This window comes from Sphaerodactylus townsendi, linkage group LG04 (assembly GCF_021028975.2).
Source record: "Sphaerodactylus townsendi isolate TG3544 linkage group LG04, MPM_Stown_v2.3, whole genome shotgun sequence".
NCBI lineage: Eukaryota > Metazoa > Chordata > Lepidosauria > Squamata > Sphaerodactylidae > Sphaerodactylus > Sphaerodactylus townsendi.
Window position 1 is genome coordinate 67140620 of NC_059428.1, and position 24829 is coordinate 67165448.

At 45.4% G+C, this 24829-nt stretch overlaps 1 protein-coding gene across 1 annotated transcript in view; it reads left to right on the forward strand.

The window, feature by feature from the left end:
* The first annotated feature begins 3121 nt into the window (after nucleotides 1–3121).
* Nucleotides 3122–24829, forward strand: part of DOP1B (DOP1 leucine zipper like protein B) — an 84579-nt gene continuing 62871 nt past the window's right edge. Inside the window, 5 exon segments of the mRNA XM_048495475.1 lie at nucleotides 3122–3273; nucleotides 5543–5713; nucleotides 15080–15261; nucleotides 15372–15542; nucleotides 18030–18219. Coding sequence (XP_048351432.1) covers nucleotides 5576–5713; nucleotides 15080–15261; nucleotides 15372–15542; nucleotides 18030–18219 — 681 coding nt within the window. The 5' untranslated portion in view covers nucleotides 3122–3273; nucleotides 5543–5575.

A 24829-nucleotide genomic window follows, 5' to 3' on the forward strand; every position in this document is an offset into this window, starting at 1 on the left:
CATCGCTATTATTCAACCGGTGAATAGCCTTTATATGCTCAGAACACGGACGTAGGTAAGGGGGGGTTCTCGGGTTTGAAAAAAAAACCCATTCATGTCCGAAGCTCCGCCCTTCCGTTTGTGGGTTTTTAAAGCATTTTAGTGCTTTTTTGGTTTTTGGCCTACTGGGGGCGCATTGTTTGGGCTAGCAGCACCACACTTTCAGGGATTGTTTTGGGGACTCTTCTGATGATATTACCCGGGTTTGGTGAGGTTTGGTTCAGGGGGTCCAAAGTTATGGACTCCCAAAGGGGGTGCCCCATCCTCCATTGTTTCCAATAATAGAAGATGGGGGCTACACCTTTGAGGGTCCATAACTTTGGACCCCCTGAACCAAACTTCACCAAACCTGGGATGTATTATCAAGAGAGTCTCTTATTGATACCACACAGGTTTTGTGAAGTTTGGTCCAGGGGGTCCAAAGCTATGGACTCCCAAAGGGAATGCCCCATCCTCCATTGTTTTCAATGGGAGCTAATAGAAGATGAAGGCTACATCTTTGAGGGTCCATAACTTTGGACATCCTGAACCAAACTTCACCAAACCTGGGATGTACTATCAGGAGAGTCTCTTATTGATACCACCCATGTTTTGGAAGCTTGTTCAGGGGCCCAAAGCTGCATACTCCCAAAGGTGCCTCCCATCCCCATTGTTTCCACAATAGAAGATGGGGCTGGCACCTTGAGGGTCCATAACTTTGGACCCCTGAACCAAACTTCACCAAACCTGGATGTACTATCAGGAGAGTCTCTATTGATACTACTCCATGTTTTAGGAAGTTTGTCCAGGGGGCCCAAAGCTACATAATACCCTTAAAGGGTGTCTCCCCATCCCCATTGTTTCCAATGGGAGCCAATAGGGAGATGGTGGGGTAACACCTTGAGGGTCCATAACTTTGGAACCTCTGAACCAAACTTCACAACCTGGGTGGATATCATTAGAGAGACTCTCAAAGATACCCCTGAAAGCTTCTGGTGCTTCTAGCTTAACAATTGCACCCCTGACAGCAGGTATACCCTCAATTTCTAGATTCCCCTTTTAAATCCAATCTCTCATGGATTAAAGGGAGAATCTGATGTCCTCAGTTTAGAAGAAGAAGAAGAGTTTGATTTATATCCCCTTTCCTGTAGGAGACTCCAAAGGCTTACAATCTCCTTGCCCTTGCTCCTCACAACAAATTCCTGTGAGGTGGGTGGGGCTTTAGAGAGCTCTGGAAAGCTGTGACTAGCCCAAGGTCACCTAGCTAATGGTGTGGGAGTGCACAGGCTAATCTGAATTCCCCAGATAAGCCTTCATTGTTTCTCAGTGGCAGAGCAGGGAATCAAAACCCGGTTCCTCCAGAGATTAGACTGCACCTGCTCTAACCACTACTTCACAGAAAGTGATGCTGTTTCAGGAGATATTCAACAACACACCTGACCACTGAAGGATTGCCCATTGACACCCGAACCCCCCCATAAAAAATCTATACCTACGTCCATGGCTCAGAACAACTTATTTTATCCCCTAGAGCTGGGACTAGTAGGAAGAGTCTAGGTAATGCATAACTTGGACAAGATAACATAATATGCTCGAGAGTCTCAATCATATCCTGACTATATGCACAGGTTCTATCTTGAAGCGGAATATTCAACTGTCGGCCCTTAAGAACGGCAGAGTGGGATGCGTTACAGCTAGCTAGAGTAATGATTTATCTTTGCCTGATCTCTGACAGTTGGAATCAGTGGCATAGCGCCCAAGGGGTGGAGGTGACCATGATGCCCCGGGCAGAGACGTGGCGGAGGCATGGCCAGGCTGTCGAGGGGGCGTGGTGGGGCAGGGCGGGGCAGGTGATGCTGCAGCAGGGGTGCAGGGTGCCTGCGCACCCCGCATGCAGTCTCCTAGGTCCACCTTTAGTTGGGATAGATATTTAGCTGTGAGGCTAATTTCAGGATAGATTCCAAAGTGCAAAGGGGAACAAGATGTCCTGGCTGCACTCAACAGCAACCGGTATCCTGGTCCAGTAGCCTTCTTTTCAGGGATAGCCACATGTCATTTGCAGATTGCATAAAAAAGGTTTCTGAGAGACTCTACCTTGTCTCCCTGGCAGATATGGAATTGGTTTTCTCTCTGTTCAAATACATCTCCTGGTCTCCCTGACTGCTTAGTGAATTTTATAAAGAGCTGTCAAGATCATAGGAACGCTCCAATGTGCTTCAAAGCACCTTACACTTCCAAATCATAACAGTAGTAAGCAGCAGTGCTGTGGAAGTTTGGTTAAAGGGCAGAATTTAGTAGATGCTTCGATGCTGGCCACATCTGTGGCTGGCATCTGAAGATGCCAGCCACAGATGCAGGCGAAACGTCAGGAGAGAATGCTGCTAGAACACGGCCATACAGCCTGGAAACCACACAGCACCCAAGTGATTCCGGCTGTGAAAGCCTTCGACAATACAGTGTTGGCGAAGTTTAAATATTATTAAAAATTATTTGAAAGCAACATATCAAAGGAATAAGAGATTGAAGACTATTTAACACATTTTTTGTTTATTCTTGTTACTTTGTAACATGCCTAGAACACAGATAACATGCCGTATATTTAATTCGTTTTAACTGTTAATTATTCACAAGCTGCAAGAATGATCGGTATTCTCGATTGGGCCAGGGACTAAAAGGGTGCGTTCTAGCTCCCATTACAACTCTGAGTCTATTTCATTAGCCAGGATAATATTTCTATTACTACAGCAACTGATACAAACTAACTTATCTCACTGCTCTGCAAACTCTGCTTCAGGCAGCAGATGGAAGTAGAGAGACGTTCATACACACATAAGCCGCTGGAATGTACCATTTGTAACCCAGCTGGGGAGGCGTTACCTTTCCGGTTGTCAGCGATCATACAACGGTTCGGACGGGAAGACCATGGATAGGAGAAATCCTCATCGCTTTGAAAAGGAACGATGTGTCTTGTGCATACGCTTTTTCTCCCCCCCCCCCACACGCTCCCCAGTGGTACGGGCCTAGTAAGGTGTGTTGCAGAAGAACAGAAGCCCGGCTTTCCCGGGCCCGGTCGCCATAGCGACGGGGTGTTCCATTCTTCTCCTTCTGGCCTGCCCCCTCTCGGCTAGTCCCAAGCTTTCACCTCAGCCCCGCCCCGCCTCGCCTCTCTTGGGTACACGTCGCAGCGGGAGCAGCGGAGGCAAAGAGTGCTGCGGCAGCGCCCTCCGGAGCTGCGGGGCAGTTTTTCCGCACTTGGTGAGTAGGGCAAGGGAAAGGCAGTTGCAGAATTGAGGACGTCTGGTTAGTGACTCCCTCCCACTTGGGTGCTGTGTGGTTTCCCTCCCACTTGTTTATGTCTTCTTCCCTGATCTCTTCCTAGCTGGCGGAAAGGTTGTGATGGAGCTCACGAAGGGCATCGCTCTTCCTCAATAAAGAGGCAACTGTTACCACAGTCTAGTGGGCTTAAGTCCTTTCTCCACCTCTTCCCTTTTAATGCATTCAGATCGGAGAAGCAACCCCCCTCCTCAAAAAAATTTCCTCCATTTATGATACATGCGATATCTTCTCCGTTATCCCAGATTGCACCAGTGGAGACAAGGGGATAGGAAGGGGGGATGATAATTGCTCCCCTCGCATCCTCCGTGTCTTTGTATTTTGTGTGTGTTCACCTATTTCTGGGATTCTCCAAGTTTCCCCAGGTTTTGCTGGAGCTGGGTGTTGGACCAGCTGTTATGTTGACACTGTTATTTCATGGTCGTGTTTTCCACGGGCAGCAGCCTGTCAGAAACTAGGAGGGGGAGGGGAGGAGGATGTTCCTGCATAATCATTGTGCTGTCCTTTTTCTATTGTACACACACACACACCATACACACACACACCAGGCATTCCTGTAAATCATAGCGGAAGTGGAGGCAGCTGTGAACCGAGAGAACTACTGTTTTTATCCCCAGTAAATAGACTGTTCAGAACAGGTTTACCTTTTGCAGGGTAATGTATCAATGCTGCTGTTTGCAGTAGGGGAGGGGGGGGTTAGCTGTGTTGCTGCAACACCTAATGGGATTCTTATGACATCTTAAGGGCAAACATTTGGTTGCAACATAAGTGTTTGTGGAGTACAGTCCCATTCCTCAATCATGCTGCAGTGTTTCTTGTTCAGTAAGAACAATAGAGATGAATGTGTGATGCAGTGTATTACAGCTGTATGTGAAGAAACATCATATTGCCCATCTCTGCAGCAGTCTTCTATATCAGCCTAAGGTTGCATTTTTTAAAAAAAATGTTGAGTATTGTTTAAAATGCATTTATTATGATTATGTTTTTATTTTTCCTTTGCTGTTTATTCCATTGTGCTTCTGATTTCCTTTTCAAAATGCCACTCTTAGGTAACAGACCCCAAGAGTGCCATGTATCTACTGGACTATGTGTTAATCTATCCCATTTAAAACAGTTGTAGGACAAAATAGATTTTGTTACGTCAGTGTGACCAAAGTGTTCGGCTTGAATTATGGAGATGCATATCTTTAAATATCTACTCATCTCCATAATTTGTACCCCGCCCTTTGTACCCCGCCCTTCCCCAAGGTTGGTTGATGCCTAAGATCATTCATTTTCACTTAAAAACTTCTACTAAACAGTTTGTGACTGTGTCAACATAATACAGCAACTCCTATTTACATTTGGTTGTGTTTTCCTTAATAATTAACTTGCTTGCTAAAACCTGAGTAAAATGTTTAGTTTTGCTTCTATGTGGCTCTGTGAATCCAGATCACTTCAACTTCATGATAGGCGACTGGGGCTACAATTCTAAATACATTTGCTAGGGACATTTAAAAAGATATTTTTGCTCTACACATACCCTAATACAGTTCTGTATGTCATACTTTAAGTACAGAAACGAAATAGGAAGCTTCAGCATACACATAATGCTGCATCTAACTTACTATTTAAAATCACTCAGTGGCAATGGAGCAATATCCATATAAACAACCAGAAAGCCTGCAATTAATTCTTAAGGTCACAAACCTTCACTATTGAATTAGACTGAATGAAAACCTGTAAGATAATTGTCCTTCAAATGAACAAAACTTACAAAACTATTAGCTAGTGACTCATCATCAGTTGCTTAACTTTAGCCACACATACACCCTTCTCACTATTTTAACTTATTTCACTTACTATTACCATTTAATAGTGAACATTACCTATATTTAATACTTTTTATCACTAAGTATTTTCACTAAAGTAACTGACAGATACCCCTGATACTTTCAAGATTCCTCATGGAACTTTGGATGATTCTTGCAAATCAAAACGTTGTTTGGGCAGAGCTACAGCTTCAAAGCTGCACTGTTCCAGCTTCTTTGTGAAGGCAACTTCTTTCAATGTGAGGCACAAAGGGTTAACTTCTTTCTAAATATTGACTCTAGCATCACCATCTCTCATTAGGAATATTTGCACATATAGTTGGCAAAGAATGAGCTCAGTATGTCAAATGCCCTTGTGATTTGTATCTTGTTTGTTTTAGCTTACCAGACAGCTTTGGCTATGAACATCTAAAATGGATCCTGAAGAGCAGGAGCTGCTTGGTGATTATAGATACAGAAATTATTCCTCAGCAATAGACAAAGCTTTGAGAAACTTCGAATCATCAAGTGAATGGGCAGATCTCATATCATCTCTTGGAAAACTCAACAAGGTGAAGTATCTAATTTTTTAACCATTTTTAATTTAAAAATTAGTAATTACTTATGATTGGACACAGTCTAAGTTTTTTGTCAGCAGAATGGACCGTTCCTCTCTCCCCTTGAATGCCCACTGATATCTACAAAATTCCTCTTCCAGGGGAGGGGGTGTGGAGCATCCTGAAGAATGACTTGAGGGAGGTCTGCAGCAAGACGAGAAAATTTCCAAGTGATTCTGATCCAATACTTCAAAATCAATCTTTTATAAATTACCGAAATCTACTAGAGAGTTTTAAGCATTACAGATCCTTTATTTATAAGGATCTATTGGTGAACAGATTCTCAATAGTATCATAATACAAAACAAGCAACTGTAAAACGAAACAGTTTGGTAGGATTCCGTGTGCATCTTTGTAAAGAAATGATCCCTACTTATATACTCAAAGTACTTCGTATTTCATACTTGATATTTCACAGTTAATCTTCTGAATAACTGCTCAGGTTTTTAAAGCCAGTATCGAAAAATTATTTTTTCTATCCAAAGGAAATTTAAAAAATAAAATATTGATTCTCATTTAAAATTAATGATTCTTGGTACTAGTATGTTTGTATGTTGTAGGCATAGTAAGTCACTGATCAGGAAACCATTCCTATGCCCTGAGTTGCTACATTAAGTCCCTAAATTTAGCTCAGTTTGGAGAAGTGGAACTGGAAAATGCAGCTTGCCGCTGGCAACTGAAAAGTCTCATGTTGCTTGAAATTATAGTTTCAACTTCACCTCTTTGAATGCAGTATGCTTGACTTGTTTCAAAGCAACTTTTAATTAAACTGACTTACAGTTGTGGAATGTGTTCCTCCACACATTTATTTTTCTCCATTTATTTTAGTAAGGTCACACAGTGCAGAGTTAGTAGCAAACCATAGTTTGAACTGTGTAAATGAGCCGGGGGCTGGCAGGCTTGGGCATGCTGTCTTCCCTTCTGTCCCTATGTGCAGCTAAAAAAATGAATTATATCCACTACTATGACAGTATAGTATGTCACTTATGTCTGAACGACGAAGAATAGTTTACTCTTTTCCATACCAACCATTCCAAACTAAGATTAAATCATATAAGGCAGCATGCAAATTGTTGATCAGTTGTCATAACAAAGTATGGCTTGCTATGAAATTGTACGTTTTTATTTAGATTTGCTTGCAGGGAGAGAACCATAACAGAGTTTGCTGTTTATCTCTGTCCATTTGCAAAAGATGCTAGTGCAAGGGCATATTTCACTTCTGCTTCTTCACTAATATAGTGCAACAACGTATCAGTGAGGAGTGAAACTGCACTAATAATTCCTGCGTTGTTTGAGCAATTGATCTGACTTAGGTGATAGAGACTTTTCTCTGTGCCACTACTCTGTATCCCTTTCAGTCTGACTTCAAGATGGACTGTGGGATTGGATGGAAAGAGTGTTTGTGATTTTATTATCTGAATCTCTATCTGAATATAGACGAGGGCTGTGCCTCTTTGTTGCTCTTACTGGATTTACCAGCAGCATTTGGCAATTTGGAACATAATTGGAACATAAATCTTGTTGAGATGTTTGGTGGCAGAAGGGATGTGCTTTGGATCGGTTTCAAACTAGTTTGTTACAGGCTGAACTGAGAAGGTTACTGTTAGAGACCAGCTGTCATTGGCATGGGTCGTTTTGTGGGGTTCCAGAATGCTATTCCCCATGCTATTCAAACTTGGTGAAAAACCCTCAGGGAAAATCATTAGTGATTTTGGAACATGTTATCCTCAATATGCTGATGATATCTAATTTTATATATCTTTATCCAACTCATTGGATTGTAGAAATCCTGAGCCTGTGCCAATGTTGCTTTGGTTAAATGGCAAAGGTGGAGAAAATTGAATCTAAATCCTGATAAAAGAGAGGTAATGTTAGTTAGGAAGGCTGAGGTCTTAATGGTTATTCTTCTTCCCACTTTTGGTGGGATCCAACTGACACCCACTGACTCAATTTGGAGCTTATCAGTGTTATTTTTCAAAACACTTATATTTTATATATTTATATATCCAGCACTATTGGTGGAAGAGCAAATCAGTGCTGTTAGAAAGACATTCTTCCAGCTTCATTCAGCTCTCACCTTGGTTAGGCTGATCTAGCAGGATCTGGTTATCTTGAATCTAGACAGTTGTAACGCCCTGTACATTAGCCTGCTTTTAAAATCTACTTCCAGAGTCAGGCAGAATATGCACGTCAAACCCATTCTGCAGACATTCCATTGGTTAACAATCAGTTATTAGGTTCAGTTCAAGGTTCTTGTCATTACCTACAGAGCCTTCCATTGTCTTGGACCCACGTACCTTCAGCACTACCTTTTCTGCCGCAGCAGCTTAATTTGTTTGAAGTCTTATGAAGGCGCCACCCTGAAAATGGTTCGCATCAGGAAGTGTGTGTTCACACATGTTCTCTATTGTGGAATGGCCTGTTCTGAGAAGGTCAGGAAGGCCCCCCCCCCCACACACACACTTCTGTAGTTTTTTTTAATGTGCAAAATAGCCCAGTTCAGGAGATTGCTTTGATAAGGGATAGTACTTTAGTTGGAGGAAAGATAGCTTGGTATAGCTCAGTCTGGTCAGCCATTACAAGTTAAGAAGATGGGAAATCTTCAAGGAAGACTCTGCAGAGGAAGGCAATGACAAACCACCACCTCTGCTTAATCACTTGTCTTGAAAGCCCCTTGCTGGAGTTGCAGTAAGTCAGCTACAACTTGACAGCTCTTTCCACACACAATCAGTGGCGTGGGGGGGCAAAATGGCGCAAAGAGCAGCCGGCTGAAAAAGCAGCCTGGCTGGGCCCACCAGGCTGCTCCAGACTTCTGCCCGGCCTGGGTAGGGGGAAAGGGGAAGGGGGAGGGGTGTGGGGGCAATTTTCTGCCCTCCACATGACACCAATGGGCGGGGCGCCCCCCTCCCATGGCAGCTACGTGACTGCCTTTTATCTTTGCCTTTTATCTTTGCAATCCACTTTTTTATTATGATATGTTCGTGGCTTAGGCACTTCTACTAAGTGCAGAAAGATCTACCCACCCCCCTCTGGAGTTAAATCAAATGTAGCTGCCTTACTACCTCTAAATTATACATACCATAGTTAGACTATTCTGAGATGTTCCTACAGCAGCCTAGTAGATCTGGGAATCAAACTGGCAAAATCCAACCTCTTACATTGGCCCATCTGCTGCAGGTTTTATAATTCTCTTAATCTTCTTAGACTGTAGTCAGATTTACAATCTTGTGACACTTTGTTTCAATTTTGTCCTTCAGTGTCTTAGAAGAAATTATTGTGTTTTGCACTCATGTATACTTCTTACAAGAATTGTTGGCAAGGAATTCTATTGACTTTTATATTAACAAATGCAGAATTTGTGCTATTCCGCTCTCCCCCCTTCTGTCTCTCTCTATAGCAAGATATTCCCTCTTGCCCCTGTGAGAGGCTCTTCAGTAAGTAATTTTCAAGGCTGTTGCCTATACAAAGTTCTGTAGAATTTATCATGTTAGGCAAAAATTTCTGTCTCTAACTCTGATTATACAAAATTAGGGAATAAGTGTCAATTCCCTGAACTATTAACCAGACAGGATGCCTGTATAAACCTTATCATCTATTGAAAAAGAAAATATCATTTTTATTGAGCAAGACAGAAAAAATAAAGGCATAAAAGAATTAACACTACAATTGCTCTGAAAAAAAATTCTAAATTTATCAGTGTTCTATTGTTTACTCATATTATAGCAAGTGATATATTTAATAACAAACCAAGTTTCAGTTTTTGTCTCGCTTCTTTTTTGTGAAATGCTCAAGTAACTCAAAATCTCATCCAAAGATATCACCTATTCTTCTTCTGAAACTTCCAGCCAGAGAAATCTGATTTGTTTGTTACCAGAATGCTTATTGATAGGAAAATGTCAGCCTTATCTTTATCTAAAGTTTGATTTATTACATTCTTGTGGTTATTTGTAGATATCTGATTATTCAAACTAAATAAGGATAAGCAACATGAGTACAAATAAGCCAATCAGCGGGTTCATATGAGATAAATGTGATATAGCAGGATAAGAAGGCCAATCTCAACTCCTAAAAAGCAATTCATTGGCCCATTACATACTAAGTGTTTGCTCCTAGTGGAGGCCAGTGTTTGCTGCAGTAAGATTTCTTGTACGGACGTACTTTCTGGAGCCCCACTGTCACTTTCAACTCTCTTCATGGCAAACAAAACCACTTATAGCACGATTTAAATCTTGCTTTGCTGCCAGAGCAGGACAGATTTGCTTGAGAGCCCTGACCTCTTCCCTCTGCCCATCGCCAGCCTTCCCACTTCCTTGCAGCGCTTTGCACACCTTCCCTCTCCCATGCTGTTGGCTCCTTCCTGCTTCCCTAAGTGCACTGATCGAGAGATCAATAGATTGATCTCTTAGATCAGGGGTCTGCAACCTGCGGTTCTCCAAATGTTCATGGACTACAATTCCCATCAGCCCCTGCCAGCATGGCCAATTGTGTTCAGATTTGTGAGTTGGGGCATGTTGTATAATGTGATGGTGACTTTGAAACGACCTGGTGTAAAAAATCATTGCTTGGTCATGGTGGGGGAGGGCGGCTGCCCATGGGGGGGGGGGCGCCAAACTCCAGTTTGCCAAGATACGCCACTGGGCGTAGCTACAAGGGGGCTGGGGGGATGCGCGTCGCACTGGGCATGCGCCTGGGGGGCATCAAACTCAGGTTTTTCCCAGGGCTCCAGTTTGCCTAGTTACGCCACTGCACTCAATCATAAGTGGAATAGATAGAATTATGACGTTCCAGACTGGGAGTTTGTGCTAGCGTAAAAATGAGCAAGAAAATAATCTGGCATTTAGTATACCAATTTGTGCATATCTTAATACAGGGATAAATATATATATACCCTGCTCCTAACTATAACTGAAACAGCTTCCAGCATACAATCAGTACAAAACAATTAAAATAAAAATTGCATCAAATAACACAAAATAACAAAAAAGCTGGAAGCATGTGTTGGTAACAATGTTGGTATAATCCATGTCCATATAACATCAGAAATGTAAAATGGATCTTAAGCCTTGTGCATAAAAACACGTGGTTTATGTTGGTGGGGAGAAAACCTGTTAGATCTATGGTTGTGGGCATGCTAAACATCAACTGAGGCTGTGACATTTCATGGTGTGAGTGGCTTTTGTTTGGGAGATAGATAAGGCTGCACCTGCAGCTGTGGCCCTGCCTGTTTGCAGTGAGACCTGATGCAGCCATGTCATAGCTACTAAACAGATGTGTTTTAGATATGTATAGATAACAGCACTAGAATAAATTCAGACAGCTGAATGGCAATTAAAGGTGTCTTGAATTATCTATACATAATGTGACAGAACACATGATGCTATTTTATGTAGAATTCGTTTGCTCTGATAAATTTGAATATAGGTTGAATATGTTATTAAAGCAACAAAATTGCATGGAAGAGAGAAATTCTTATTTCACATTTCAGGTGTTAAAACTTCTGTTCTTTTCAGTTTAACGTAGAATTGCCAATTCTGAAGTTAATATCGTTTGTCACACAAACTTAAAATAATCACTGGAATATGAAAGCCTTTTATGAGGATTCCATGGCTCAGTCATGTTGTTTATATTGTCTCATCTGGCTCCTGCCTTTCTTCCAGGGAAATCAAGGCAATGTGCAGTGATAACGGATCTCATGTAGCATGCGCAGTGCCAGAATTTGAGACCCATTCATGCTTCCCATCAGCAAGATTGCATTTAACCTGGCCTCAAGCCATAATGTGGTCCACAGATGATTTGACTGACTATTGTGTTAAACATCACTTTGACTGTATACACAAATCAGCATATTAACTAGCAGTTCAACAGATACTGTTGTGTTAGTCATCGCTGTCATTATTTAGGACCTCATCATTTGTAGACTCTTAAGCAGACTGTTTTGGTTTGTGTAGAGTTGGAACTTCAGAGCTTTTGGTCTGCTTTAAGTTAAATTAATGGGAATGGATTATGCACAGCTATTGATGATACAAGGGTAGTGACAACTTTTGATCTAAAACATGTGTATTTCTCAGGTTTTTAGGAACGAGGACAATATTTCTCTAGCTTGGAGGAAAGGGATGGAATCTGCTTCCTCCTATTTGAAAGGGTTGGAGTTTGTAGAAGCACAATCCACACAATCAGCACACTTCCATATCACTTCAGAACGCTGACTAGAATAGTCAGTGACTGGTTGTCAAGATCTAGTATCTCAGTTCCAGGCATGTTATGTGACTGGCATCAAGGAGGGATTCTTACTGTAGTCATTTTAGGTATAAACTGTTTTCACTAATTTGCAATGCAGAAGTTCATCCTAGAGACATAGAAATGACAGTTTTCGTACATGGACAGTAATAACCAGTTACACTTTTCAGCGAGATACTGGAAGTTCAGGTTTTGTGTTATGGCAGGCTATTTCTCTGAGCAGCTCTGAAAGTTTTTCCAGGCTTTCACACCCCATTCCACTGATTTCTAGATAAAAGTTTAAATGCTGCCTGTGTGGTTCTCACTTTTTTTAGAACAATAGAGGGCAGAGGCATGGGCATGGAGCATGTACAGCTTGTCCCATACTTTGAAAGGGAGTTGTTTGATTCAAGGCAGGAGCAGGGACAGACCTCAAAATGGGTCTCCCTGGGCTGCTGAAACTTGAGAACTGCTGAACCATGTGTTTAATTTTGTTTGATTATAGCCAGAGATTTATCTTCAAATACATTTACAGCACTATGACTCAGACACATTGATGGAAGTAAAGAGCAGAGCATGTACTGTCATCAGAGAAATCTGCCTTTTACTGTCAGAGTGAAGACAGTCAGTCCATGTGAGGGCTTGAAATTGTCTTCATTGTTCCTTACTGATCTATGATTCCAACACTAGGACCATATTTGAGTATAGTAGACTGTAAATAATATCATGTTGTTAATACATTTTATGGGAGACAAGATAGTGACTGGGAGAGTGAGTGAAAGGAGATGCTGGAGCATGAGAAGAAGCTCCATGTTGAGTAGGAGCCAGAAAAGAGCAGAAAGGGAATTAGGAGACTCTCAGCCCCATCCAAGTGGCCAGGTGGCCCTTTGACTGTTTTTTCAGCTGTTTTTTCTAGTCAGTATATCCTTCATCCTCCATCCACGTGTTTCACAACCTCCTGCCAATGCTTTTCGTGTTGTTTTTTTAAAATGTGAGACTAGTGGACTCATCTGCCTCATGATAGTTAACTTAGACTTGCTTATCTGCAGATGCAGCTGGAATTAAGATGTTTCAATGTAGAGAGCACAAAGGGAAATTTTCAGAAAGTGAACCAGCCTTTTACTTTAGTCTCTGGAAAGTACTTTGTTCAGAACATTTGCTGTTAATAAATTTGGTGGGCTGCTTGTAAATTATCTGTAATTATAATCTGAGGCCATTATATATGTTTATCAGAATAGCAATCACATAGAACTAGCCTGTTTAAATTTGTGTCTAAATGATGAGTTGATGCACTGTATGCTTCTAACTTCTCATTCTGTACTACAACATTGGTCTCTGGGATGAGAAGGCTGTGCTAAGAATATGTTCTTACATCATTATTCCTCAAAATGTTTCCTCCAAGTGAAGTGTTCTGCATTTAGCACAGTTTGTTTCCAGTCACTTTGACATTCATTGTTATAAATGCAGGAAGTATCTTTTCAGATGGGGGGAGGGGCAAATCAGGTCTCAGCTCCTATTCAATGCAAATACAACATGTTCCCTTCTGCATTTAATAGCTGGAGCTAGCTGTACAGTTTGCTGCCCTCTCTTTGTTTTCAAGATGTATGTTAAAACTGGAACATGCATTCTTCCTTGAAAGGCTGAAAAAAGTGTTGTGTTCTTTTCCCTAGAATTTCACATAATTTAGTTTGACATAATTTTAATTTCTACAAAAAATAGACTCTTATGATTTATTAGACTAACAAATCCATTGTGGCTACATTTTCATGACAAGCAAAGGGGGAGAGAGATTATATCAAATGCTAGAGAAAATAGCAAGGCCAAAAAGTCATCACCCGTTCAGAATGCATAAGGATCCTCATATTGAATTTCTAACATGGATATAAAAGATAAAGCCTCATCCTGACAAAACAGAGCAAGTGTTTTGATGATGTGAAATTTTTGTCAGATACAGAACTATTCACCTACGTGAGTTGGTATAGGTATATAAAAACTAGATATAAAAGATGTAGGCAGTATTCATCTATTAAACAAGCACCACACCAACTGAACTGCTGTAAGGCAGGAACATGGTTTATTGTTGTGCAATCTGCATTTACCCTTCAACATTCCAGCTAGTGCATGGATCTGGATTGAATTCTAGCTCCAATTCACCGTGATAGTTAAATGCAAGAAGCTTAATGAATTGTAGTCAATTCCACACAAGCTGTGATAAGATAACATCAGAATTCAGCCTTAAGGTTAGGTCGAACAATAGAGGAGATTATTGTAGGTATGTTGCAGTGACCCATTTGAGAGGTGTTTATTTTTCTACTTTGTAAATGGTTAACCACTGTTCATCCTTTGTTTGTGCTTCATGTGATGATCTAATAGTTAAAACAGACAGAACATGGCAAAATGCCTTAAATTAAGTTGTTTTTTTTCCTGTGTTTTAATAAGAATAATGCTTGCTATAGAAGACTTTCATCACTCTGAGGGTGGGGAGGGAGTAGGTGTGTTCGACTTGTTCGGTCTAACTTGCAGAAGTAACCAACCAAAGCCTCAGACAGTTGGCTGTCTGCAGTAGCTTAATTCATCAGCCATAAATTAAAAGACTGTTGCATAGGTACATATATGAAAGTTGACTAAAGTCACGATCTTCTGTCTAAATGTGTAAAATAAAAATAACATTGATCTATTGCTAAACTTTTCATTTGTGATGAGGCGCTATCCATGTATTGCTTTTATACAAGGACTGCATGGCCACAGCACTGTCTTCAACATGCAGCTGTGTTGACACATTGGGAGACTGTTTGATCTTCTGAAGCTGTATGCTTGTACAACATTCAGTGTAACACCCTCAGTTTTATCATTCTCAAGGAAGTATGTGGTGTTTGCACACTGGTGGCCTTTCAGCAAATCATCTGTATCACTAGGAACAACAGCAGCTTGAGATTGCTGTTCTGAAAAATGGGGGCAAGATTTTAAGTAGTTGAGTATGGGGTTATGAATATGGTTATGACTTGAAAAGACTGACTTTATATCAGTTCTCCAGATTTCCATGAGGGATATTCTACTAAGCACATGATTACAGTATACCCTTACTTTAATGTTTTGTTTTTATAGGCTCTTCAAAGTAATTTGAAGTATTCCCTTTTACCAAGACGCTTGATTATCAGCAAGAGGTTGTCCCAGTGTTTGCATCCAGCTTTACCTAGTGGAGTGCATTTAAAGGCACTAGAGACGTACGAGATCATATTTAAAATTATTGGGACAAAATGGCTTGCAAAGGACTTATTCCTGTACAGGTAAGGGTTGTTTTCCCTTCATATTAAAAGATAGTAGACTAAAATTAAACTTGGATAATTATATATATATATATATTTTCCCTTTTTTGTTTTTTCCCTCCTCTCTTCAGCTCAGGCTTGTTTCCCCTGCTGGCAAATGCGGCAATGTCAGTGAGGCCAGTTCTTCTTGGCCTATATGAGAAATATTTTCTTCCCCTGCAGAGGTCCCTCCTGCCAAGTCTTCAAGCCTTCGTAATTGGACTTCTGCCTGGCTTGGAGGAAGGGTCAGAAATCTATGACAGGTTGGCACCATGTATTTTTGGGGGGAAAAAATTACATCTTAACATCTTTCTGTTTGGGCAGTGCTCGAAGTCTTTCGATGGCTATTGTGTGATAGAACAGTGTAAATAACTGAAATAAACACAAGAAAAGCAGGGACACGTAGTGTTCGGTTAGGGTGTTCTTTTAGTATCTGGCAATGGCCACAGAAATAGCATTTGGCTGCAGTATCTTAAATGCAAATAAGCCTGCACTTCCATCTGCAAACAGCGAAGGATGAATGTCAGCCTTCACGCCCCCCCCCCCCTTTTTCACTCATAATTCAAATATGAGACTGAGGCAGTCCCCTGTTTATGACACTTGAACTGGAGACATATGGCTCATACACATGAGTTACTTTCTTTACGTCACCTTTACCATTTGCTTAGAAAGCCTCTCCTTTCTACCAACTAAGCCTTTCCTGTTTGGAAGGCAAAACATTTCAATTCTATATGTATTTTCACAAAATATAATTGTGTCACTGATTTGGTCTGCCTTTCTAGTTTGTGAGTTTTCTAAGAATTCATTATATTCTATGCAGTGGGCTAAGGAACTGGCAGTTTGAAGAAAAGTCTGATAATTCCAAGGTGAATTTTTGCCAAAGTTCGTAAGAAGCAAATGGCTGGTCCTGCTTGTGGATCTCCAAGAAGACTTTTCATTTCCCACAGATGTAGAGTTCTTCCATCTCAAAATGTCAGACATTTGGTGACAGAACAGAAATTATGTTTGAAGAGGAAAAAATAATTATGGATATCTTTTACAAACAGCAGTTTTTGCTGTTTTTAAATGGTTTCAGGATGCTCATTTTATTCAAAACTGAGTGCTTACTGTGTCACATATCTTCTGTTTTTTTTCCACCAGTGCCCTTTTGAAAGGGAAAAGGTACAGAGAGAAATACTCCTAAGAAGTGTTTGTGTTTGTTAGTAACCAAAGAGTAATCAAAGAGTTCTGCTGCTTCAACACAGAGGTCTATCTGTGTTGAAATCTGGGTTTCACAAAACTGCAGCTACTTTTTTTATCATCTATAGAAACATCATGGCTTACTTATGCTCCATTTGCTCTTTCCCCCACTTTTCCCCAAACCTACTTTTCTCTGGGTTTTTTGGTAGTCTTAAATACATTTTTAGGTGACTTGGATAGAAAGAAAAATTTAGGTAGGAATTGCGGCTATCCACCAGTTCCTCTAAATGTTTAGATTTCATTTTGAAAAGGTACGTTTCTAGCCGTTTTTGTAACAGATATATCTTTCTCTTATGTCTCTGAAACCCAATGGGCTAGAGACCACTGAAAATCAGTGGAAGCTGGGAATTCAGAGGAACTGGTAGAACATGCCAATTTATGGTTGATACTTTGGTAAGCTAGCAATTGGTTTTTGAAAAAAAAGTCCTCCAGTGGCATGGGGGAAGGGCGAATAGTGACCATGTGGAGCTGAGATGGAGAAAGTGCAGTGTTAAATTGGTGTGTGTGTGTTCTGTTGCTTCTGTGAATGCCTCTGCATTTGCATCATAAAGCAGCGAAAGCAGTGTATCTGAAGATTATTTCAGTCATGGGTCTACCATGTTGTTATTTTCCCCCCCCCGATGAAATTTTTCCTCAACATAATTCTAGAAACAGTTTCCCTTTTTGCATTGTTAACAGTAACAGTTGCTCCTCATTATGAACATCTGACTGATCAGTGAGTAGTGAAGGTAACAGGCTGCATAAAACCATTCTCAGTGAGGAAATAGCAGTAAGAATCTAGATCAGCTCAGGTGAGATAATAACAAATGGAATATTAACTCACAATTTCATCTGAAGTCTGTTTTCTGGTCAGACAAATAAGCCCTATACACATGACTGATAGCTTCTGATGTTACATGGTTCAATGTATTGTTGAAGGCTTTCATGGCCGGATTCAACTGGTTGTGGTGGGTTTTCCAGGCTGTGTGGCCGTGGTCTGGTAGGTCTTGTTCCTAACGTTTCGCCTGCATCTGCGGCTGGCATCTTCAGAGGTGTATCACAGAGATCTATGTGATAGACCTCTGAAGATGCCAGCCACAGATGCTGGCTCTGAGCCTTTAGGAACAAGGCCCTACCAGATGCTACAACCTGGAAAACTCCACCACAACTCAATTCGATTCGAGAAATTCTCACCACCCATTGTCCTTTGGTTAATTAACTGATTGTATTGCTTCTGAGATGTTAACAGGATAACAAAACAAAATTGCAGAATTAATTTTCTAGAAATTTAAAGTAAACTCATACTCTGTGTTTGTATGGAAGCCAGCTCTTCTTGGTGAAGTGAACAGTGGTAGTACATATAAAATGGCTGAATTACCTAACAGTCTTCTTTCAGCCTCAGTGGGATCTTTTAATGTCAGAAGTATTTATTTAAAGTGTTACAATGTAAACAGGCATTTGTTTTTTTTTAGTTAGAATGTTTTTCTTACTAATTTAATTATAGGACTTACATTTTCCTTCTTAATTAACAGAACAGATGCTTTGCTTGTGAAGTTATCTCTCCTGATTGGTAAAGAAGTGTTCTATTCAGCACTTTGGGGGAGTGTCTTGGTCAGCCCTTCCATAAGGTTACCTGCATCCCTCTTTGTTGTTAGTCATATCAACAGAGAATTGTCTGGAAAACATCAGAATTATATCCTGGGAACTGATATCAAATTAACGGTAAGTTATAAACTAATAATCATGGATGGAGTATATAACTAGACAATGGATGTAATGCACTCGGCAAATTCTGGATTAATTGTGTTTTAAAATTAGTTTCATTCTTTCTTTGGTGTAGTTCTGATCAGTGGCAGAGGAAATTCTCCCCCTTTCTTGCTTTGGTGGGGAAAGGAAGCTTCAGCTTCTCTTCACCTTTGAAATATCGATTGAGAAGATAGATTTGAAACACTGAAGGGAATACTCCAAATCCAGTCCTAGTTTTTGTCTGCCCTGGCAGCTGCTTCAGAAGGAAAAGAAGGGCTATTTTTCCTTTTATCCCTCAGGAATTATTGGGGAGGGATTTGTAGATTTTTATATTGAGCTGAAGTAAATTAATTATAGTTGCTTCCCTCAGCTAATGCTGTAAACTCCCTGCTCAGAACTATTGCCTGTATATTACCTAGTAGCAGAGGGAAATGTGGATGAAGCTGGTTGTAAATAGTGGGCTCATTTTATCAATTGACAGATATAGTTCTCAGAGTTGGCAATATATTATGTAGCGACCCCCAGCATAGCTTCTGAAAACAAAGGAGAACTTTATGCATTAAAACATAGGTGAAAATAAGATGCACCTGAATAACCAGGGGCAGCCATTGCTGCCGTGGTGAGCAACGCAGCTAGATAAGGGGCATGCATGGCCTGGCGGCAAGCTGCAGAGCCGGGTGCAATGATTGGCTCCCAGCAAAAAGGCGGGAGGAGCCTGGGTATATTAAGACATCTTCCCCGGTCCGCGCCCTTCCCGGCGGCGAGAACCAGCAAGGCGTGGTCGTGTGTTTGGTGTCTTGCGTAAGGCCTGGAAGGAGACTGGTCACGGCCTTCTTAGCTGTTTTTCCTTCTTCCTCTGGCTCTCCTCGCTTCTCTCGTTTCAACCTTTTCTTCTTTTCACCTTTTTTCTGGGTGCGTGGCTGAGGTCTGCGCTGCCGCCATAGGGGCCGAAAAGGGCCAGAGAGCAGGGGAAGAGCCTGCTGCAGAAGCGGCGGTGCCACGCTCCGGGCAGAGCTTCGTGCTCTGCTGGAACAGGAGTCCCGGGCCCAGACGCTGGCCCGGGGGCGTCCGGACCCGGCTTGACCCGGTTGTTGAAGCGAATCCCGGGGACTTAGCCGGCGAGGGCGGCAGCGGGGTTGGGCTTGTCCCCCATGTCCCGGCAGGAGGCGGGCCGATGCGGCATGGCGGGGACAGAGCTCCCTTTGGGAGAACCCCTCCCAGCGGTCCCGGGAGGTGCCGGCTCAGCATCTTCCCGGCCCGAACGCTGTAGCCGGCGGGATAGGCACCGATCCTGCCTTGGTCCGCAACCTGGCGGACACCCTGTTACACACCTTTCCCAAGTCCTCGGCGGAGCGGCTGGCGGGTCTGGCCCCACCGCCCGGAGGGGTCCGGGGCCCTGAGCCCACTCGCGGTGCGCCCGGCGGCGGTCACGGCGCCGGCCCAGGTGCCTTGCCTCGGCCGGGAGCAGCGGAGGAGCTGCACCTTTAAGCCGCGGTCAGCGTCCCACATGTCCCGGTGGATGCGTCCGTCAACTATGACGCGAGGGCAGGAGGAGAGGAAAGCGGTCGTCAGAAGCGTTCCCGTTCCTCCAGAAGCGTCCCCAGCTCCCTGCGATGCGTCGGGTGAGAGTCTACTGAGGGATGATGGCCAGCGCAGGCTACTGGGGAATTTTGGGTGCGGCGGGGAGGGTGCCTGCTCTCCACCGTGAAACACAAAGCGCGAAGGCGTTTTAGAGCGTGGCGCCATCCCTAGTCCGGCCCAAGGCGACCACGGCAACCCGCCAGTCCCACCTCCCCAGGAAGCTCCGGGCTAGCTGAGCTGGATGGGTATTGCACGTGGACATCTTTAAGTTCCAGCGGCGGGAGAGTTGGGTTTACAGTCGGGCAGGAAGGCCGACAAAAAGCGGAAGGACCCGGCAGCAGCCCGGCCCGGAATTTTAACAACTGGCTGCAGAAGGGCTTCCACCGGGTCTGGCCCTCGTGGGGCAGCGTATCCCCCTCGCGGGCCTGGCACCTGGCGGCTCCCACATGGCTCATGGCTGCGGGCTACCGAGGCGCTGGCTGGAAACTTCGCGGCCATAAAGCCCTCGGCGAGGCCATCACGCCAAGAACGCCTACCGCACAAGATGCACTTTTCCGTTGGGATCTCATCCACGACCAAACTTGGATGAGTGCCGTGGTCCAGCCCGCCATGTAAGAGGCAGAACCTCCGATCCCAACAAAACCCAGCAGAGCCTACCGAGGCGGGTGGGGGCAAAGGGGATGTGTTGGGAATTTAACAAAGGTGCTTGCCAGGCCCAAAATGTAGATTTGAGCACTCTTGTTCCAATTGTTCCGGCAGCCACAGCTTGGGATCAGCTGCCCCAAGCCGGCGGTGGCGCCCTCCCTTTCGGCAGGCCCGGTCGCCCGGCGCCGGGCCTCCCAAAGATGCCGGTGGCCAGGGCAGCTCAGCCCCCCGCAAAACACTGAGTTGCTCTGAAGCTCCGGCTGCAGTCTCTGGCTCCTAAGCCCCACATTCAGCTGGGAAACGGAGTGGCTGCAGCGTTATCGAACTCAGGGGCTGCTTGGCGGCACTTCCTGGGGATGGTTTTCTTCTGGCTTCGCATCGCCATACCAAGGCCCTAGGAGGGCTTACCAAGCCAACAACCTAAAATCTGTCCGCGTAGCGATCTCCCACCAGGTGAGTGAAAACTGACAAGCTCAACGAAATCGGAGCAGACGCGTAACTGGCCCGTTCAGTCACCGCCTCTCCCCAACCTCAGGGTCTCCCCAATTGGCGTGGAATTGCTAAAGAAGCCCGGGGGAGTTTAAGCAATTCAACACCTCTCTCCCAACCCGAGGCTGATTCCGTGTAATCATTTCGGTGACCCAGAGGTTTGTTAGGTCCGGTTATGCCACCCTGGAAGAGGCCATCCTCACCATCAGGCAGAGGCGAGGTCGGGGGGCATTCCCTAGCTAAAGTGTGACATTCAGTCAGCCTTCCGGCTCCTGCCCATTTCCCCGTGGACTTGAGCTGCTGGGCATCCACTTCCAAAGAAAATTGAACATGTGGACAAGGCCATGCCCATGGAGGCTGCTCCTTTGCCATAATGCAGCCTTTGAGACTTTCAGCACTTTCCTTAGAATGGGCTTTCAGGCCAGAGGTGCCCTCGGTTTGGTGACTCATTACCTTGGCGATTTCTTGTTTATCGGCAGGCAAGGGCACCCGGGAGTGTGATCTTGCCCTGCAGGCTTTCGAATTGCTTACACGCCCGAGCTGGGGGGTGCCCTTGGCTCCCACGACAAAGGCCGGAGGGGCCTGCCGCTGCACCCTCAACTACCTGGGCATTCACCTGGACCACGGTCCCTGAAGCCGCGTCGTCACTCCCGGCTGACAAACTTACAGCCCTTTCGCCCCCTGCTCCAGTCCGTTCTCCTCCTCAGCGGAAATGCAGAGTGCGCCCTGGTCAGTCGCTTACTGCGGCCACCTCAATTTACATGCAGGGTGGTGGCCCCAGGTGAGGGCTTTCTGCTCCCGGCTGGCGAGGTTCTTGTGGGGCTGCAAGTCCCCTGAGCCATCACATCAACAGGGTCTCCGGGGCATGAAAGAAGACCTACAGGTGCTGGTTGTCGCTTCATCGAGAAACTTCCAGCGGCATCTCTCTGTGGCAATCAGCTTTGGAACCTACAGCCTGGAGTTGCAGGTGCACTCCTGATGCCTCGGGGCTTTGTTTAGATTATTGTTCTTCGGGGTCGAGTAGTAGCAGGACGCTGGCCCTTTAAGAGGTGGCTGCAGCTGGGCATCACCAGGGATCCTGCGCCTTTCTGGAGCTGTTTTCCCATCCTGGTGGCGGTGCACTTTTAGCACAACCTCTACGAAGGCTTAACAAGCGGAGTTACTTTTCTGGTCACGACAACCAGGCAGTGGGGGGCGATGTGGTAAACAGACGGTCGAGCAAATGCGGCCGCGGGTCATGCGGCTGAGTTGCATAATTTGGTTCTCCGTTGCCTCACTCATAACATCTCTTTCAAAGCTGCTTTCGTTCCAGGTTTGCAGAAGAATGAGATTGCTGGCGCCATATATCTAGCCAGCAGGTGGATCGTTTCAGCGCCCTGGCCCAGGTGAGCTGTTCGGCGACAGTGCCAGCGTCCCTCTGGAGCCTTGGCGGCGAGGCGTCATCACGGGTGTTGTTTGAACTTCGGTGGCACCCGACTGCGATGGTACCGAGGCAATCCCTGTGAAGACGTCGCGCGCGTTCCTGAGCTTATTTCCGTCCTCGAGCGCCGGTCTGCGGTAAGGTGGACACCCGGCCTCCTCCTCAGTATCTGGTCGGCTCCATGGGACAGGGGATGCACCAGCGCACCATGGGGAATTACACCCATAGCTGAGCATCGCCTTTTACTGCAAGGTTTCCGGTTTCCCTAGCGTTACCAAAGGCGTTTCCAGTCAGTCGCCTGCCCTAGTGGCTGGAGTGGCGTGGTGGAGCACCAGCAGCAGAGGGACCTCAGGCAGCCCAGTCACCAAAGGAAGTGTTGAGCCGGTCACCAGAGTGCTAAAGGCAGGTGTCGCTTCAAACTTCCGCGCTATGGCTTGCTTATCGCCGCCCTTCAGCCTTCCACCTGGCACACCACCCGGGGCTTTCAGGCCTGGGGAACTGGTAAAAGCCCTACTTTCGGGATGCGACCTTCCAGCACCCAGCGCTGCAAAGGGAACATCTGCGTCCTGTTGGGGACATGGTTTTACGCCCTGGCTGGCCCATTCAAAAAACCGACCAAGAGGGCCGCCCGGGGCCTGGGTCACCAATGCCAGCCCTACCGAGGCGGTGCCACCTGCCCCTCCCTCCCCTTATTGAGTGGCAGCTACGGCACGGGCCTCGAGAGTGGAAGCGGCATGCTTTTGGTGCACGAGGATGGAGTCCCCCTCACCAGGTTCCAAATGCTGGCGGTGTTCCAGGGCATGCTTAGCTCAAGCGGGCCTACCCGGCAGCGGAGTTCGGCCGCCTGCACTTTCGTTCAGAATAGGGGCCATGCGGCCAGCGGCAATAGAAGGCAGGGCCCCAGGAGGAAATCCGCACCTTGGGCGGAGTGGCCGGATGCGGGAGGGCGCTTTGGTGATTAAGCGATAAGCCACACACTGACTTGTTGATTACCCTCCTCCGAATTGCCTCCAGGGGGCCGCCCGCCCATGAACTGTCTATCTCGGCAGGTGTGGGTTGTGAGGGGCACAGCCTAGATCAACAGAGTTGGGGACTTCGCATATACAATTTCCCGAGATGGGGCCGGCATCTCGGTTCCGGACTCGGTATGCAGTAAAAATTGCCTGGATGGGGCAGGGGCACATGCTTTGGCATGAGCTAGAGCCCCAAAAGGTCGTGAATACATTTTCAGCTGGCTACACGGGACCTCCCTAGTCATCCACCTTGAGGAGGGAAGATCTCCCTGCCAGGTCGGACGCTTGACCTGCGTTTTTCGCGATTGGCATAGCCACACTCAGGAGCTTTTGCCAGGCATCGTACAGAGATGACCCTTGGTTTTGGTCGAGATGGTGCAGCCGGAGCCCGATTGGAAGCTGGGCGTTGGATCCCTCTGCAGTGGACAGGGCCACTGCAGGAAAGTTAACAAGAGAGCGGCGGCCAAGGTGGTGCTTTCCCTCGGGGGGGCTGGTGGCAGGTACTCTACAAGAAATCACCGGAGGGGCGTCATGGACCTTTTTCAAGCCAGATAAAGCGTCCGCCTGTCCCAATGGGGGCATGGACTTGTGGCTTCCAGTCGGATTCAGTTTACTCTTCGTCGGTGGATTAAGATAGAGACAGGCTCGAGGCTTGAGGAGCTTGGGCGGTGAGCTGCAAGGGTGGAGCAGCTTCATTGGCGGGTTCTACAACGATTAATGCGCAAAGCATCTGGGGAGAAACGAAACCTTCGGCTGGGAGCTCCCAGGCTTCGCCCTGTGTAGGGGCGAGGGTAGAGGGCAGGCTGGCGGAGCCGGCAGGCGGGCAGCTACCGACACCCCAGGGAAGTGGGGTTGGGTTGGGCCGACAGAAGCGACCCATGGAAGCTTAGCGGTGCCCGACGCACCCAGCAAGCAGGGAGGGAAAGCGGGCTGCAGAGCTGACAGCAGGGCTCAGCGGTGCCGAATCTCTCCTCAGCAGAGGCGAAGGCGTGGAAGCAATTAAATTATGATCTCTGGGCTTCCCTTCCATGGTTCCCATTCATTGGGATGTGATGTCGCGACCGTTTGCCGTAGCTCTGATGTAAAATAGTTCTTGTTTACATGTTTGATGTTTAATAAGCGGGCGTACGGCCCATTCCTTTCAACCTGTCGTTGTGGTGTACTTATTGGTGAGGAGTCTCACCATCTGCAGCAAATAAGATGCACCCTGAATAACCAAGGGGCAGCCATTGCTGCGTGGTGGTACTTAACTAGATAAAGGAGCATGCATGGCCTGGCGGCAAGCTGCAGAGAGCAGGTGCAATGATTGGCTCCCAGCAAAGCGGGGAGAACCTGGGTATATTAAGGCGCCTTCCCGGTCAGCGCTTCGGTGGCCGAGAACCAGCAAAGCGTGGCCCTCCACCCTCCCTGTAGTGGGGTTGGGGAATTTTGGGTCCTT